The following is a 19,013-nucleotide window of genomic DNA, read 5'->3' on the forward strand; positions in this document are numbered from 1 at the left end:
CATGGCTGCTTTCTACACAACAAAGTGCACAACAATCATTTGTAAAAACTGAAATAGAGCTTATACGTTTAGTGTGTTGTGCAGGATGAATTTGTTTAGTTTAAAAACGCGGTTTTACGGGCTGAACAGTCACCACTTAAATGTTTGGGTTAAAGGCTGTAAACAGACCTCTGCTACAGTTATTTCACTCTGACGAGAGTCATCAACATACACATGAATAAACGAAACACAAGTCCAATGTCTCTAAAACAATGTTAAGTTTTCTTTACGCAAGGCAAACTGGGCTTGACGACCCAGTTCGACTGAGACGTGCAGAATCCACACGCAGGTAATGCTATAATTTTCAATGATTTCTTCAGTTTATTTATTTATTTTTAATGTTTATGATTGTAGATAAAGCAATGAGTACACTAGGACAACTATAATAATGCAAACTAAAGAGAAATAAAGTCAAATAACGCTTTTAAAAAAATATATATATATATCTTACACAATACAAGAACTTTTTAAATATTACTATCGTAATAATGCACATTTAGCTTATTCTTAAAACTTCATATTGTTTTACGTCATTTTGTAATACTACAATATATAAATCTTACTTTAATATTTTGCCATTATTTGAACTATTTGGCCAACATGTGTTTTGTTGGTAATTCTTTAATTTAAATTTCATGTCACATCCAGTTTTTCAAAAATTGACAGAAAAATGGACAAAACTTACTATCCTTTAACATACTGGAGCTTATTGGGGTAAATTTGGTTTTATATTTGCACATTCTGTCTTTATTCTGTTTATTATGCCACTTTAAATATTCAGTCTGAAATGTAAATAATAACAGATAATTACTATTGCATGTAAATATGATTTTAGAAACAGGGTGCGAATTACAGGAGTGTTTGGGTGAGATTGACCCCCTCTAATTAATTAATGCTTGATCCCCCCCTGAAGGACGTCCAAACAAGAGGTATGGGGGATCAGCCCTTTACTGAGAAATAGTTTGCTCTGATCTGTATTCATTCATTCATTCATTCATTCATTCATTCATTCATCCATCCATCCATCCATCCATCCATCCATCCATTCATTCAATTTTTGGCTTAGTCCCTTTATTAATCTGGGGTCGCCACAGTGGAATGAAACTGCAACTTATCCAGCGTTTCACGCAGCGGATGCCCTTCCAGCTGCAACCCATCACTGGGAAACACCCGTACACTTCCATTGACACACATACACGACGAACAATTTAGCTTACCCAATTTACCTCTCGCATGTATTTGGTCTTGTGGGGGAAACCAGACCACCTGGAGGAAACCCATGGCAACACGGAAGAACATACAAATTCCACACAGAAATGCCAACTGACCCAGCGAAGGCTCGAACCAGCGACCTTCTTACTGTGAGGCGAGAGCACTACCCACTGCGCCACTGTGCTGCCTCCGATCTGTATTTTAATAAAAATATTAATAATTAAAGCAATCAATAATATAAATAAACTTTGATCACACCCCTTTAACGGTTCGTACCATGTAGAAAATAATCATTCAACCACCGATAGACATCGTAGGTGTTCTCATTAAATAGATGTTTGTTTCTACATACAGCCTAAAAAAAAATCAAATTAAATGTATAGTTTGTGTGATTTGACCTACAGTAACTTCTAAAGTAGTTAATCAGAGGATACTGTAAGACAGAATACACCAAATATCCCTCACAACACAGAAAACCTAAATATGCTTAAAAATGTGTCAGATGTAATTTATCTAAATAGATGAATTGAATTCACTGAAGCATGAATTACACATTAACTTAACCTAAAAAGATGACCACCCTGATCGTCAATGTATAATTCGCACCATGCTTTAAAACAACATCAGCACTATTTAATTGACTGCGAGCAATGTTGTACTGTTGTAAATAGTCATTGTTTCTAATATGTTTTCGCTATTTACATTTACCAAAAATACTTTTCTGAAAATGTATTATTAAGGAGAAATAAACTTTACCCAAATTTGTGTCTTTAGGGTGCTGAGTCTTGAGTTGAACCACAACAGGGATGTGGATCGTATTCATGGCAATGGAATCAACACCCTTGACATTGAGGTTATTGATGGAAGATAGTAAGTATATTCCTCCGTCAAGAATAGCAGAACACTGCAATCATATTTTCATTATTATACATATTTTCAATACTAAATTATGCTTTATATTTATCAGTGTTTCCCAACCCTGTTCCTAAAGGCACAACAAACAATAAGCATTTTCAACCTCTTCCTCATCAAACACACCAGAATCAACTCATCAGAACATTAGAAGAGACTCCAAAACCTGTCAGATAAGGGAGACATTCAAAATATGTACTGTTGGTGTGCCTCCAGGAACAGGGTTGTGAAACACTGCTATATAGCACATTTATGATGCAATATATCTATACATGTGGTTAACGTCCAGCCTGTTTTGCATTCCAGTATGCTGTCAGGCGGATCTGATGGCGTAATTGTGATTTATGACTTAGAGAACAACAGCAAGAAGCCTCAATACACCTGCAAAGCAATCTGCACTGTGGGCAGGTTTGTAGCAAAGGGATCCAGTCGACACTAGATGGCAGTGTGACATTTTCTCATTTAAATGCTTTGTCAGGTTGTGTGACTTTAACATCTGTTTCTTTGTGAAGGTCCAGTCGACATGTGCATAAATTCAGCGTGGAAACAGTGCAGTGGTACCCACATGACACCGGTATGTTTGTATCCAGCTCTTTCGACAAAACCATGAAAGTCTGGGATGCTGAAACTCTGAAGGTGTGTGTGTCCTTCATCCAACAACACATCACAATGCATAAGGGTTGTTGACATGACGTTGCATTTTCACTGTCACACATGACAAAAACGAACATTGTTATCATTTAAAATGTTGTAAATGGTTAAACATTTATTTGTTTTCCAGAGACCTTTTGTTATAAAAACTGCTGGTATTGATTGTATTTTTACATTTTTGAGACAAATTTAAAAATCTTACTAAAAAACATCTATAAATCTTCCGTGGACAAGTCCACGGAAACTAATTAGTTAAAGGACACCATTTTTTAACTCAGACAAAGCCACATAAGCTCCCCATTCAAAATCACGTGAAAGAGTCCCACAATGTGCTTCTGTTAATTTAATGCACAGTTAAGGAAAAATGTAGAAAAAGAAAAAAAAAAGAAAAGTGAATTAATTGATAAAATAACTGACCTTTTTATTTATTATTAATTATTACTTTTTTTTTTGGTCAAACATTAGATTTCAAACTACAGTTGAAGTCAGAATTATTAGCCCCCCTTAGAATTTTTTTCTTTTTAAACTATTTCCCAAAATATGTTTAACAGAGCAAGGAAATTTTCATAGTATGCCTGATAATATTTTTTTCTCCTGGAGAAAGTCTTATTTGTTTTATTTCGACTAGAATAAAAGCAGTTTAAAAATGTTTAAATAACATTTTAAGGTCAAAATGATTACCCCTTAAAATGATTTCATTATTATTTTTATTTATTGATTATTAAAACTATTAGCCTTTAAGCTAACCTGCCTAGTTAACCTAATTAACCTAGTTAAGTCTTTCAATGTCACTTTAAGCTGTATAGAAGTGTCTTAAAAAATATCTAGTCAAATATTATTTACTGTTATCATGGCAAAGATAAAATAAACCAGTTATTAAAGATAGGTTATTTAAACTATTATGTTTAGAAATGTGTTGAAAAAGTCTTCTCTCCGTTAAACAGAAATTGGGGAAAAAATAAACAGTGCTAATAATTTCAACTGTACATATATTTATTTATTTAAATATAAATATAAATATATATACATATATATATATATATATATATATATATATATATATATATATATATATATATATATATATATATATATATATATATATATATTCTTTTTAAAAGTGTTTTTACTGTGTATTTTGTCAACTACTCATACAGTTAAAGTCAAAATTATTCGCCCTCCTGTTAGCGCCAATAGCCTAGCGGTTAAGTGTGCCGACATATAGCATCATGGTGCTCACGGCGACCCGTGTTTGATTCCCGGTCCGAGGTCCTTTGCCAACCCTTCCCCTCTCTCTGCTCCCATTACTTTCCTGTCTGCAAATCTCTACTGTCCTTTCCAATTAAAGGTGAAAAACCCCTTATAAATAATAATAATAATAATAATAACTATTATTCGCCCTTCTGTGAAATTTCTATTGTTTCAAATATTTCCCTAATTATATTTAGGTTAAGTTTAGCTTATTAATGTTTTATTATTTTAAAGAAAGTCTTGTTTGTTTATTTTGGCTAGAATAAAAGCAGTTGTAATTTGTTATCAGTTATTAAATCTATTATGTTTAGAAATGTGTTGGAAAAAAATATACAGTTAAAGTCAGAATTATTAGCCCCCCTGAATTATTAGTGCCACTTTTTTTCCCCCAATTTCTGTTTAACGGAGGGAAGATTGTTTCAGCACATTTCTAATCATAATAGTTTTTAATAACTCATCTCTAATAACTTATTTATTTTATCGTTGCCATGATGACAGGTAATAATATTTTACTGGATATTTTTCAGGACAATTCTATACAGCTTAAAGTGACATTTAAAGGCTTAACTAGGTTAATAATGTAAACTAGGCAGGTTAGGGTAATTAGGCAAGTTATTGTATAACGATGGTTTGTTCTGTTGACTATCGAAACAAAAATTAGCTTAAATGGGCTAATAATTTTGTCCCAAAAATGTTTTTTTTTTTAAAACTAAAACTGCTTTTTTTGTAGCCGAAATAAAACAAATAAAACTTTCTCCAGAAGAAAAAATATTATCAGACATACTGTGAAAATGTCCTTGCTTTGTTAAACAGCATTTGGGAAATATGTAAAAAAGAAAAAATAAATAAAATCAAAGGGGGCGAATATTTCTGATTTTAACTGTATATATATATATATTCATTAAACAGCAAGAAAGTCGCTGGTTTAACCCTCGGCTGGCTCAGTTGGCATTTCTGTGTGGAGTTTGCATGTTCTTCCCTGCGTTCCCGTGGGTTTTCCTCCAGGTGCTTCGGTTTCCCCCACAGTCTAAAGACATGTGGTACAGGTGAATTGGGTAAGCTAAATTGTCCGTAGTGAATGAGTGTGAATGAGTGTGTATGGATGTTTCCCAGAGATGGGTTGCAGCTGGAAGAGCATCCGTTGCATAAAACATATGCTTGATATGTTGACAATTTATTCCACTGTGGCCGAAAAGAAAATAAGCCGAAAGGAAAATGAATTAACAGAAATTAGGGAAAAATATACAGGGGGGTTAATAATTCAGGAGGGCTTATAATTCTGACTCCAACTGTAAATAATGCTCAGTTTGAGTGGGGTTAAAAGCATCACATCTCCCTAGACTTTTTCTGAGTCTACACCACATTCTTAGTCTACCATCCAAATGTCGCAGCTGAATTTTAGACTCATCTGAAAAAGCATTTCCCCCCAACCTCCTGTTGTGCAGTATTGATTGTGTTCAGCAGTTATCAGAAATACAGCCACCAACAATCATGCCACATTCAAAGCTACTATTATCACCCTCTTCCTTATTCTGATGCCTTGTTTGATCTTCATCTGATCATCTTAACCACACCTACATGCCTAAATATGCCTAAGTTGCTGGCTAACGATTGGCAAGTTACATATTTGCATCAACGTTCAGTACATTAAAAAGTGGCAAAGAAAGTAAAGTTAATTCCCACCCAGTCTCATTGTAGAACCACCAATCTGCTCAAACAGTGGCTCCTCTGTGTTGCCAAACGCCACTTATCTACTGACCCTGAGTCTGGTATTTGCATTGTAACTGACACACAGGAATGGTGTCTAAGCAACATTCATTACCTTTTTATTGCCCCCTTAAAGCACATCTAACATGTATATTTGTGTATTTTCTGATTTTTCTTTATTTGACATTAGATTCAGGTGTTATTCCGTTAGAAATATAAAATAAAAGTGTACAAAAATAAATAAATGTAGTAGTATTTATTAATTTGTTTGTTTTCTCAGCCAGCTGATGAGTTCCAGTTTGATGGCAATGTCTACTGTCATCACATGTCTCCTATAGCCCGGAAGCACAGCCTTGTGGCAGGTTTGTTCACCCAAACTTTCTACACTTTTAGAAAAAGAAAGCTTTTATTTTGAAATATCACTCATTGAAGTACTCATTGTAATCAATGTCAATGAAGTTGCCATATAGTGGAAATCTGAATTATTAGCCCCCCTGTATATTTTTCCCCACATTAACACATTTCTAAACATAATAGTTTAAATAACTTATCTCTCTAATAACTGATTTATTTTATGTTTGTCATGATGACAGTAAATAATATTTTACTAGATATTTTTCAAGACACTAGTAGTCAGCTTAAAGTGACATTTAAAGGGTTAACTAGGTTAATTAGGCAATTTAGTGTAATAAGTCATTGGTTTGTTCTGTAGAATTAAATGTAAATCAAAGGCGGCAACACCAAGGCTCCAAAAATACAAATTTATTAAATTAAAAAGGCTGACACAGAGCGTGTAACGTTTCGTCTCCAAAAGGTTTAAATGAGGAGTTTGACATTCGTCCTTTTCTGTAATCATTTTTGAATAAGTCTTTATTATGTAATAATATCCCAGAGATGAGTTGCGGCTGGAGGGGCGTCCGCTGCGGGGAAGTGTGTGGGATGAGTTGGCGGTTTATTCCGCTGTGGTAGCCCTGACTAATAAAGAGATTAAGCCGAAAAGACAATGAATGAATGAATGATGAATGAATGAATGAAGGTTTAAGTAGGGGTTTGGTTTAAAGGTTTTTTGGCTATATTTTGTTGTATAGTCTGGTGTATCATGGTATATATATATATTTTTTTTCCTTATTTATTTATTTTTTTTATTATAATTTGTGATGTAATATTATAGTTTATTTATGTATTTATATATATTTTTTGTTATTTGATTTGTAATAATAAAGCTATAGACTATATGTGAATGTGTATACGTATTCATATGTATGTATATGCATATATGAACGATTGTGTGTGTATACATGTGCATGTATGTATATGTTGGCATATATGCGAGAGGAGATCATGTGATCCGGAAGTGTATAAAAGGAAGCACCTGATTGTGATAAACATTGTCTGATGAAGAGCCGGCGGCTCGAAACCTTACACGCTCTGTGTCAGCCTTTTTAATTTAATAAATTTGTATTTTTGGAGCCTTGGTGTTGCTGCCTTTGATTTACATTTAATTTGCACTTTTTGCGGTTTTGGCTGAGCACCCAATTAAGAGAGATGTGCGTGCTTTTGTACAGTTTTTTCATTTTTTTTCTTTGTTCTGTAGAAAACATATTGTTTAAGTGAGCTAATCATTTTAACCTTAAAATGGTTTTAAAAAATTAAAAACTGCTTTTATTGCAGCTGAATTAATACAAATAAGACTTTCTCCAGAAGAAAAAATATTATAGAAAATACTGTGAAAAATTCCTTCCTCTGTTAAACATAATTTGGGAAATATTCGAAAAAGAAAAAATAATAATTAGGAGGGATAATAATTAAAACATGTAGGGTTAAAAGGAGGGAAATGTATTGTAGGTGGAAGCCGGTATCGGTGCTAGAGTATTCTTTTGTTTTAAGTGAAAGAATGTAGAGGATCTTAATCATCTTTATCGTTTAATGGGGAGACAGCAAACCATTTCCTGCTGCAGATACCAGACGTGAGGAATCCAGGCACTTATCTTCAATCAGGAAGGACAGGTTATGAACACATCAGTGCTCCTTTTGTCGAAAGTGACTTTCTTTCTTTTCCAGCTATTAGTTTCAGTGGACTCATCATTCATTTCTATTCATAAACAACATAAACAGACACCTTGCATAATTGTTGGCAGTGATGCTTTATTATTTATATGTTGAGTTTATATATCTGGTTAACCAGTATATACAGTTCAAGTCAGAATTGTTTTCCTCCCTGTTTATTTTTTTCCCCAATTTCTGTTTAACGGAGAGAAGGTTTTTTCAACACTTTTCTAAGCATAATAGTTTTAATAACTCATTTCTAATAACGGTTTTATTTTATCTTTGCCATGATGACAGTAAACAATATTTGACTAGATATTCTTCAAGACACTTCTATACAGCATAAAGTGATATTTAAAGGCTTAACTATGTTAATTAGGTTAACTAGGCAGGTTAGGGTAATTAGGCAAGTTATTGCATGGCGATGTTTGTTCTGTTGACTATTGAAAAAAAATAGCTTAAAGGGGCTAATAATTTTGACCTTAATGTTTTTTTTTTTTTTTTATTAAAAATTTAATTACAAATAAGACCTTTTTCAGAAGAAAAAATATTATCAGGCAAACTGTGAACATTTCCTTAATCTGTTAAACATCATTATGAAAATATTTTAAAAGAAAAAAATTTAACTGTTTATATTTATATAAATTAGCCTAATAATACTCATTCATTCATTTTCTTTTCGGCTTAGTCCTTTTATTAATCAGGGGTCGCCACAGAGGAATGAACTGCCAACTTAACCAGCATATGTTTTACGCAACAGATGCCCTTCCAGCTGCAAGTCATTACTGGGGAACACCCATATCCTCTCATTTACACATATACACTATGGACAGCTTAGCTTACCCAATTCACCTGTACCACGTCTTTGGACTATTGGGGAAACCGGAGCACCCGGAGGAAACCCACGCAAACATTTGCTAAACATGCAAACTGCACACAGAAATCCCAACTGGCCCATCTGAGGCTCAAACCTCAGCGACCTTCTTACTGTAAGGTGATCGTGCTACCCAATACGCCACTTTGACGCCTCTAAAAATAAATTTTCTTAATATTTTTAAATAATTATAAAATATGGTATACTAAGCTAGCAGAATTTCACTGTATTACATAGACAGACACAGCCATTTGAGTAGTTTAAACAGTAGTTTAAATTACAAATATATTTATTTATCTATTTACTTACTACCAGGACCGTTTATATCAAAGTTGGTATTTAGCCTCACCATGTTGGTGTTTCGTAACATCTCATTTTTAAAAGGTGGGTTGTTAGCCCAATGCTCAACCCCCAACCTGAAGGACTCTTATACACTACAGACAATTTAGCTTACCCAATTCACTTGTAGAGCATGTCTTTGGACTGTGGGGGAAACCGGAGCACCCGGAGGAAACCCATACAATCATGGAGAAAACATGCAAAATTCTCACAGAAATGCCAAGAGACCCAGCAGGGTCTTGAACCAGCGACCTTCTTGCCTGGAGGTGACAGTGCTACCCACTGTGCCCCTGTGCCGCCCTCTTATTTATCTATTTAGCACCCAAAAACATCTTAAGAAATAAAGAATAGAAGCAACCAAATTTCTGATGTTATTAAAAAAATCAGGTTCTAATTTTGCTGACACCAAGTTCCTGCCTCCAGTTACTGGAGATCATCAAAGCATGTATTTGATTAAGCCTTATTACTTACACTTATTTGTTTTTATTTTGACTTGGATTCAAATTTTATGACCAGTTTATGTAGGTCAGTCCAAAGCATTAGAGCGATTGTGCAATCAGAGGACTTTAAAGATCACATTTAATTAGTTTTAACCATCTGTTACATAAATCTTACAAAATACTTCACTGCAAAAAAAAAAAAAAAAAAAATGCTTTTCTTATGTAGAATATATTTCCAAATGTCTAAAAATTGAAAATCAAGAAGCATTCTGTTGATAAGAAAAACATAACTTAAAAACATTTGTTTTAAGCAATATAATGTGAAAATTAAGTGGGTTTCTCCCTAAAACAAGCAAAGTAATCTACTAATGGGTTCAGAAAAATAATTATACTGTATGTATAAAGGACAAACTAGATTATTTTGCTCACCCCATTGGCAGATTATTTAGCTTGGTTTAGGGAAAACTCACTTAATTTTGGCATATTATTATTATTTTTTTTGTTTGTCTAGAAAATGCTTCTTGATTTAAGAATTTTTAGATATTTATACTAGAAACTAGACAAATCTAAGTAACAAAGTATTTATTTGCAATTTGTACTATTAGGAACACACATATACAGTAGCTATGTTAATGGTTTTTGCCCTTAACTGTGGGTTCAGGGCTTTTACAATAACAGTGTGTCTGAGCTGTTGTGTTATTCTTCTCACTCAGCTCTATTGTGCTCTGTGTTGGCAGTTGGTACCAAAGACCCCAAAGTGCAGCTTTGTGATCTGAAGTCTGGGTCGCGTATCCACATCCTTCAGGGTGAGTAATGCCTGTTGTTTCTGAATGGAGACAGCCCTGGTGGGGGGGATAATGTACTCTTTTTAAAAAACAAAAGCTTGAATGTTTTAAGCATGAGTTATTGAATCCTGGCTATTTTGCCACCTGACCTTCTCAGATGCCACAGTGTATGATGGATCATTAGTACGTATGCTTAAATGTATTACAGTTTCTGCGATTGCAATATCTGAATTGTCAGCAGTCTTTGGTTTTACATGATTGTTCAGAAATCATTCTAAAAGGCTGATTTGCTGCTCAGGAAATATTATCAGGGCTGCTGAGTATTATTAAGCAGTTTTAAATGAATACAAAGTTTACAACAACAGAACTTATTTGAAAGAGAAGCAAAAATAATTCTAAAATAATTATTTGGTAGATATCAAATCTTACCCTAGATATATGCATGGATGTTTGTTTTTAACATATATTTATTTTTAATAAATTAAAAGTTTACAACAACAGCAGTAATTTGAAACAGTAGCAAAAATAATTTGAAAATATTAATTTAAGTAGATATCAGGTATTGCTGACCCCAAACCTATGAATGGATGTATATGCAAACATTTTGAGAGCAAGCTAAAGCCCCCTGAAACACTTTATTTAGTTATTTATTTTTTTTGGTGGCTAGTATGTCTTTTTTTAAATTCTTTTTATTGAACATTTTAATTTTGAACAAAGCCTGAGACCCACCCAGCAAAATATGTACAATAAAATAAAAACAGTAATATTTTAATTATAAGTACAAAACCAGGATTGAAAAATAAATGATAAAGTCTCTCTCATATTTGACCAAAATTGTACAGTTTTTTTTTTTTTTACTGGCACCATTTATTTTGCCTGTGGTATATTCCAGACTAATAATGTCCAGTAGATTGAGCCTCCAGGATAGATCAGTTGGAGCAGATAGATCCAACCATAGTTTCAGGATTGTTTTTTCTTTTTGCAGCAGTCAGAACAAGGTGGCTAGCATGTCTTAAGGTTATCTATAATCTAGTGCGCATCAAAATACCAAACTTCACATTAGAAGACAAGATACACTCAAAATGTATCTCTCTGTTTACCAGTATCAGCAGATATGCACTTAAAATGTTCTGTCCAATCGAAAAACTCCTGAATCTGATTAATCCCTCCTTCTAAATTATTAAAGACACAAAGAAATGGCTGAAATCAGTCACCTGCTTGAATATTTTTTTAAGTCTAATTTGCGGATTGCACATAATGCAGCATTTCAAGTCAGTTATAATGAGTTTTTCCTGGCAGGTCACAGGGGCGAGATCCTCTCAGTGAAATGGTCTCCACGATATGAACACATACTGGCCACTGCCAGGTAAATACATCAACACCTGCATGAATGAATGTCAGTTCTCTCACCTTTCCTTTTCATCGAAAACAGTTACATCATGTTATCTGTTGCTGCTTTTTATCCATTGAGGATTTTTCAGTTATTTGAAATTCTGATTTTATTTGTTATGTATTTAAGTCACAATGTGTAGTTTTATATGCATGATTGCGGTCAGATCCTCAACAGATTCAGAACTTTACTTTCTGTTTACATATTGAGAGTGAATGAGAGTGAGCTAATTAGCCATCAGGGACTTTTGAAACTGTTCTTATTGAATGAACAACAATTAAGAATGTATTGTGCATCAGTCTTTCTCTGCAAGATTAGATTAGCACTTGACAATCTCTGAATTCTGCCACAAAAAAAGATTATCAAGGGAATTTCAAGCATCTCTTTTTTTGTTATCTCACTATATGCGAATTCCTGAATAATTCACATTTATTTCTTTAGCACTTTATAAAACATAAAAACAATTGATTGTTTAATTGAGAAAGTATTAATAATAATTGAACTGAGAGGGTGTTACTTGTTTAAAGGCCAGTTATAAATCTCACCCAATCATTTATAAGAGATTTATTTATATTGATCTTGTATTATTGCTAGTAACTCTTGTGTAATGTATTTTCCCTATTAGCACTGACAGTAGGGTTCGCATCTGGGATGTGAGAAGAGCCTCCGGGAGTCTTTTTACTTTGGACCAGCACAATGGAGATAAATCCAAGGCCTCGTCTGAAGCAGGTGAAATCACAGTTTGTATTTTTCCGTTTATATAAAGGTCATTGTGACTTCAACTTTAGATGTTGCCTTTTTTTTCAATTGCTGTTCTTAAGAATTGAATATGTATTCTATAAAATGCATTAGCATTAGACTAAATATTACTAAAGAACTCTTGTATTGTTTTGGACATTTTTTTTTTGTCATTTTCATTTTAATTTTAGTAATTGTTTGGGTAGTGTTAATGCAAACTCATGTCAAAATGATCTATTTTTAAAAAAACATTTTGTAAATTGTTTATGGTAAATATATAAAAACATAATTTGTGTTTAGTTATGTGCATTGCTAAACATTTCATTTAGACATTTGATTTTTGCTGTATTTATATTTTTATAAATTTCAGATAATAAAATATTCATGTCTCAACCATGTCTCTTGGTAACCGCGAATAAATAATGTGATATCAAAATTAGTAAAAACTGTCGCAATAGTGTATAAACTGGACAATAAATCAATGCATGTGTTTTATAACACACTTATGTTACCATATATGAGTTATTGTATTGAAATTTGGAGGAACACATATTAATCTAACTTACGATCCCTATGCACAAAAAAGTCATTAAACTGATAGAAAATGTGGGGTTTTTGCAGCATAGAATTTGTTTATTTTTTAAATTGAAGATACATAAGTTCAATGATTTGGTTAAATTGAAAACAGCACAATTTATGTTTAAAGCTAGGATAAACTACTTCCGAAATGCATACAAAAGTTTTTAAAAGAAAGACAAGGGTAATAATCTGAGAGAAGAACAACATTGCAGGAGGTTGAAAACAAGGACAACCTAAAAACATTTGTGTACATCTGTAAGTGGTGTGAAATTATGGAACAATCTGGAACAGATTCCCAAACAAAGTCAGGAAATTAATCAATTAAAAAGTTGTATACATAATATTATTTTTTTTCTTTTTTTCTCCATTAAATTTTTCTTTTATTTTGTATTTTTCGAAAATAGAAAAACATGCCGTAGACAATCAGTATATAGCAAAGCGCATAGATATACATGTAATAACCAATATACAGGTTGTTAAATAATAGTATGAATAATAGTGCCAGCAATAACAACAATAGTGTGAATAAAAAGGAAAAACTGAAGAGTAATGACAAGGACATACTAAAACAAATAAAAACAATAAAATAAAATAAATGTATATATACATATGCACATACACACATAAATACATACACATAAAACATATTTCCAAACCAAAAAAGGCAATAAACCAAATCTGTGTTTAGGGGTAAGTAAGGGTAAAAATAAGCCAGTTAAAAATAAATAAATAAATAAATAAAAGTATGGTAATAGACAAATAGAAGTAGGTTTTCAAAACTGTGCTGAAAAAGGTCTACGACAATGAAGAAAAAGTTATTGTCATCAAACAGGGAACCTTAAATTACTATAAAAAGGAAGAATATATAAAATTAATAAATACATATTTATATTATTAAAGGAATATAATGATTAATAGAGGTGATTGAAAAAGAATAGAAAGAGAAAGGTGTGATGAAATTTAGCTTTTTGCAATACTATGTATTTTTTGGCTCTATGTTATAAAATGTAAATATATAAATGCAATCAAACATACAGTATAATATGTCAAAGATGCCAAAAGGATAAAATATATGTCATGTTAGGATCATATGTATCATGTAAAAAGAAGAGATAAGTAAAAGAAGAAATGAGTTGAAGTGATAGAAGAATGATATATGTGGTAATGGGGTGGGGAAATAATAAGCTTGTGCCTCATGCCGCTCCATTTCGACCATGTTGAAATGTATTTTTGTTTAAAGAATTGTTTTGTTTATGATTTTCTGTTGGAAATAAATAAATAAATAGATCAAATCAAATATATTATACTATTCTAAGAAACTGTACACCAATGGAAAGCGTATTCACACAGCTTTCAGATGATGTAAAAATCTCAATTTCAAAAGATTGACTTTTCGGACTAGTTTTGTGATCCACGATCAAATATTCATTCGTGATTTCCCCACAGTGAACACAGCACACAACGGAAGAGTGAATGGGTTGTGTTTCACAGCTGATGGACTCCACCTCCTCACTACAGGGACAGATGATCGCATGCGTCTGTGGAATAGCGGCACTGGGGAAAACACATTAGTGAGTAGCAATTCACTCTTATTTATGTATGTGAAAACTGTATCAAATATTATTTATCATATAATGCTGATAAATATTGTTTATTCCATTACTTTAGTATAATGTGCATTGCTCCAACTTTGTTTAAAGGTGCAGTACGTGATTTGCCAAATATCCTGTTAGCATAAGAGCTTTAAAAACACAGTCCCTTCCCTGCCATCCAAAGCCATGCCTCCTGACACACGAACGCACATCTTAAAGATGACAGTAGACAACCCACTAGATTATGTCATACAACAAAACAAAAAACCGTATTATATCTAGCATGTTTTCTGTTGTGTAGCAAGCAAAACTTGTCATAATGTGCAATATTTCATGCATGCAAGATCGCTGGTCTCAGTCTCTCACAGTCTTTGTCCTAAAGCGACTACTGTATGTTTAGTGCTTGGCTGGCGGGCTGCAGGATTTACACTTGTTACAAGCCATACTTAAACTCTATTTCAGACCGAATATTTAAAGTAGCATGTTAAACAATATAGGGAGTGCATCACAGGTTGTCATTGTTTAAAAATGAACCAATGTGATATGAATATAAAACCAACTTCATCTCCGTAAAGCAGGCTAGGCGGAATAGCGCTGTTTACTGATGTGTTGTTAAACTAAATAGAAATCTACATTATCGATGCTGTAAAAGGTACTTTATGAAATTGAAAATAGTCATCAATCTTTGCTGGAAGATTTCAGTGGCTGAACAACTCTTCCATGCATATACCGCATTCGTAAAACAAAACAATCTACATCAGCTTTGCGTGTCTAAAATAGTTTATAACATAACATGACCTGTCTAGAAGAAATGCTTTAGCCATGGTGTCATCCTTATTCCAGCGTGCAAAAGTAACTCCTATATAGATTTAGGATTTTAAAAAGTTTTGATTTAGCGTTTTATACCAATGTCACTCTCTCGTGTTTACATGAACACACGCAAACGGCGGATCTGTCTGCGTGAACGGGTGCTGATGTACAAATCTACACTTGTTGACAGACAGTTTGGGTTACTTATCAGAATTATGGGAATTACACCCTGACAATTTTATTTTATTTTTTTCATGGAATTTTTATTCTTGCAAATAGCATTTTACATTTTATAACGATCCACAAAACAATCCCCAAATAAAACAATCAACATCTACAAATGAATAAATATATAAATAAAATAAACAAAATAATAATAAATAAATAAAATAAAATACAAATACAGAAAAAAATTACAATAACAAACCATATACATACATACAAATGTACCTTCACTCAATCCACATCTAAGGTTTTTAAGTGATTAAAGAATGCAATACATTGTTGCCATTTTTCAAAAAAATGTTCTCCCCTACCTCTGATATTGTATTTAATTTTCTCAAGTTTTAAAAAGAAGACCAAATCTTTGAGCCATAATGAAATAAAGGGGGGTTTTGGGGAGGTCCAAGACAAAAGTATTCTGCGCCAATCGAGAAGAGATGCAAAAGCCACAATGTCAGCGTGTCACCGGTTTAAAGGTTGACACTGGGAGGGAACACCAAAGATCGCGATTAAAGGGCAAACAGCTAACTTGACCCCCAGAATATGTGAAACAATTTTAAAGAAAGTAATCCAGTAATTTTGCAACTTGGGACAAAATACAAACATATGACTAAGGTTACCTGGTGATAGTTTACCCTTATCGCACATATCAGAAACATTGGGATACATTTTAGAAAGTTTGGCTTTTGAGAGATGAGCTCTGTGTATCGTTTTAAATTGTCTCCCTGACAAATTTTAATTGGACGAACATTTTTTAGACTTATGCCTTACCCAGAGTATAAAAATACATTTAGATCATTTACTTGAATCATTACTATTGGAATTTGAAGAGACTTTTAACCAGTACCTACTGCACTTTTAACAGTAGTGTGAATGATGCTCACCTCATTCTAAATATTAGTGTTTTTCTCTGCTTGTGGAAAAGCTGTTTGTTATGAGCTTTGCTTCATCTTTTTCTTCACCATCTGCTTTTGGTGGTGTTTTTGTCTGTGTATTTGAAAGGTACAGTTTTATATAGTAATACTTTAAAATGTTGGTGTGTTAATGAATTATGGTAGTTTACCATAAATTTAAATTCTCTTGTAAACTGTATTTTAATGGTAAAATGCTGCCACCACAGCCGGCAGTTTTATCTACCTTAGTTTTATGGATTGTGTAGGGCTGTTTGAGAGAGTTTTTGTGAGGATTATCTGCAAAAATGACATGTGGTTCCTGCCGCAGAAGCAATTAGTCTTTTGACATGAGTGCTGCTTTGCCATTTTGTGGGTCAAAGTTTATTTTTCCTCCAGCAGTGAGATGGAATGCTGTCAGACCTCTTAGCGAACAAGAACACGAAAACAATAAACGAAGTCGCTAATTGAAAGAACAAAAACGGCACCGGTAACTTTATATCTTCATTTCTAATCCACTGTGAAATCCTCATTTCTCTGCAACAGGTGAACTATGGGAAGGTCGTGAACGAGAGCCGCAAAGGTCTGAAGTTTACCGTATCAAGGGGTTGCAGTCCAGAGTTTGTGTTTGTGCCATGTGGAAGCTCAGTAGCGGTGTATGGGCTTCATTCTGGAGAGCTGATCACTATGTTAAGGGGACATTATAATAATGTGGACTGCTGCGAGTTCCACCCTGATTATCAGGTAATGTTAATGGCGGTTTGCTTAGTAAAAAAACAAAAAAGTGAAACTATGCCATGAAAGGAAAACTGTATCTTTAGAGTTTCCTCAATGTTAGCATGAGACTTAACTCATTGTTGACTAAATCTGCTGGCTGCTTAATTAGGAGCTGTACAGTGGAGGTAAAGACTGTAACATACTTGCCTGGGTTCCAGTGTTAAGACAGCCTGATGTTGATGATGAAGAAACCAACACGAAACGGGTAAAACATATTCAATGTTGTATATATTTTACACTTACTAGGATTTCAAAAACAATGAGTTTGATTCAGGTAACGCTCCTGTTGACTTATGCGGCAAAAATGCTCTGTATTTACAGCAGAAAAAAAAGCACTTTTTTAATCTTGAAGTTTGGTGAATTTTTGTAAATGACCCCAACATTAAAAAAATAATAATTTTCTATTTTCATTTTCCCCTCTTAACTGTGTGTCTCAGCTACTAATAAAATGCCTTCATGAATCATCTGCATTAATCTTTACAGATCTGCAGGTTTTGTGCTAGGTGGGGCTGAAAGCAAATCTAAATTTCTGTAAACACACCTTGCTTACGTCCTACAGCCACCAGATAAGATCAGAAAACTTGACAAACACAATTGCCATTAAGGCATGTACTCAGATGCGGTGGCTTTCAGCTATAGTATACGTGAGATAGCTGTGATTAGCTTGCGTTTTGAGTTTAACATCCTGCTCTACCAGTTTGTCTGACAAAAAAAACAAAAAAATCTTGCACATATAAATAACACTACGTTACCAGCTAAATGCCGAACTTTTTTCAAGTCAAATTGAAGTGAGCCTGTGTGAATTATAGTCTCAGTTTCCTGATCTTAGCTGACAGGAGTAGCACAAGTCTTTGTGGACAATAAAGACCTCTAATCTTCTGTTCACTATCCTGTTTACTCTATCTATTAGCTGAAGCAGTCTGGTCATTCTTCTCTGATTTCTGGCATCAACAAGGCATTTTCACCCACAGCACTGCCACTCACTGCATATTTTCTTCCGTTTAGACCATTGTCCGTAAACCTTTGAGATGGTTGTGTGTGAAAATCCCTGTAAATCAGTACATTTCTAAAAATATTCAGACCAGCTCATCTGGTGCCAACAATCATGCCACGTTTAGATAAACTTAAATCACCGTAATTTAAATTTTGTAGCTTTTCTAGCTTCAGCAGATCAAACATATTCATTTCAAACAACACTAGAGTTAATGATCAAATGTTTCTAAATGCATATTTTAACAGGGTGGAACGCAAGCTGCTATCAATCCTGCTTTTGCCGATGCCTGGAGCAGCGACGAAGACTGACAGATCAACCCAGGAATGTTTTTTTATATCCAAATACACCACTTTATACATTATTAAAGAAGTCAAAGTGCTCTTATTGCATTCAGAGGCACAGCAGGTGCATATAAGCTCAATGTACAGAAAAAAAGACTTGTGGGAGATTTGTTCTCATTGCTTGTGACCATCTGATTTGCATGTGGATTAAAGTTTTACATCATCTTGTGATTCACTTGTACATTTACTTTTCACCTAGATAGGAACAATTGATCAGTGGTTTAGTGTAAAAACTATGCTGATGATTATGCAAAATGTTTGTTTATAAATTGTGGCATGATCATTGAAGAGTTTTAAATATGTTCTTCTGAATATTGTAGATAAATGTTGACAGAATCACTTTGAGGATGAAATTTATGCTACAAATATTGTTGTCAGTTTTTTATAGGATAAAATAAAGGAACTTTTTTTTATATAAATTGTT

At 33.4% G+C, this 19,013-nt stretch overlaps 1 protein-coding gene across 1 annotated transcript; it reads left to right on the forward strand.

Annotated features, from left to right (window-relative positions):
- Positions 1-43: 43 nt before the first annotated feature.
- ercc8 (excision repair cross-complementation group 8) lies at positions 44-18,760 on the forward strand. The gene is given in 12 exon segments (NM_001005984.1): positions 44-328; positions 2,026-2,121; positions 2,470-2,571; positions 2,676-2,799; positions 6,053-6,134; positions 10,209-10,277; positions 11,556-11,622; positions 12,272-12,375; positions 14,410-14,534; positions 17,024-17,221; positions 17,364-17,459; positions 18,494-18,760. Coding segments are annotated over 12 exon segments (1,203 nt in total). The 5' UTR covers positions 44-251; the 3' UTR covers positions 18,557-18,760.
- Positions 18,761-19,013: the final 253 nt, after the last annotated feature.

This window comes from Danio rerio, chromosome 8 (genome assembly GCF_049306965.1).
Source record: "Danio rerio strain Tuebingen ecotype United States chromosome 8, GRCz12tu, whole genome shotgun sequence".
Classification (NCBI taxonomy): Eukaryota; Metazoa; Chordata; class Actinopteri; order Cypriniformes; family Danionidae; genus Danio; species Danio rerio.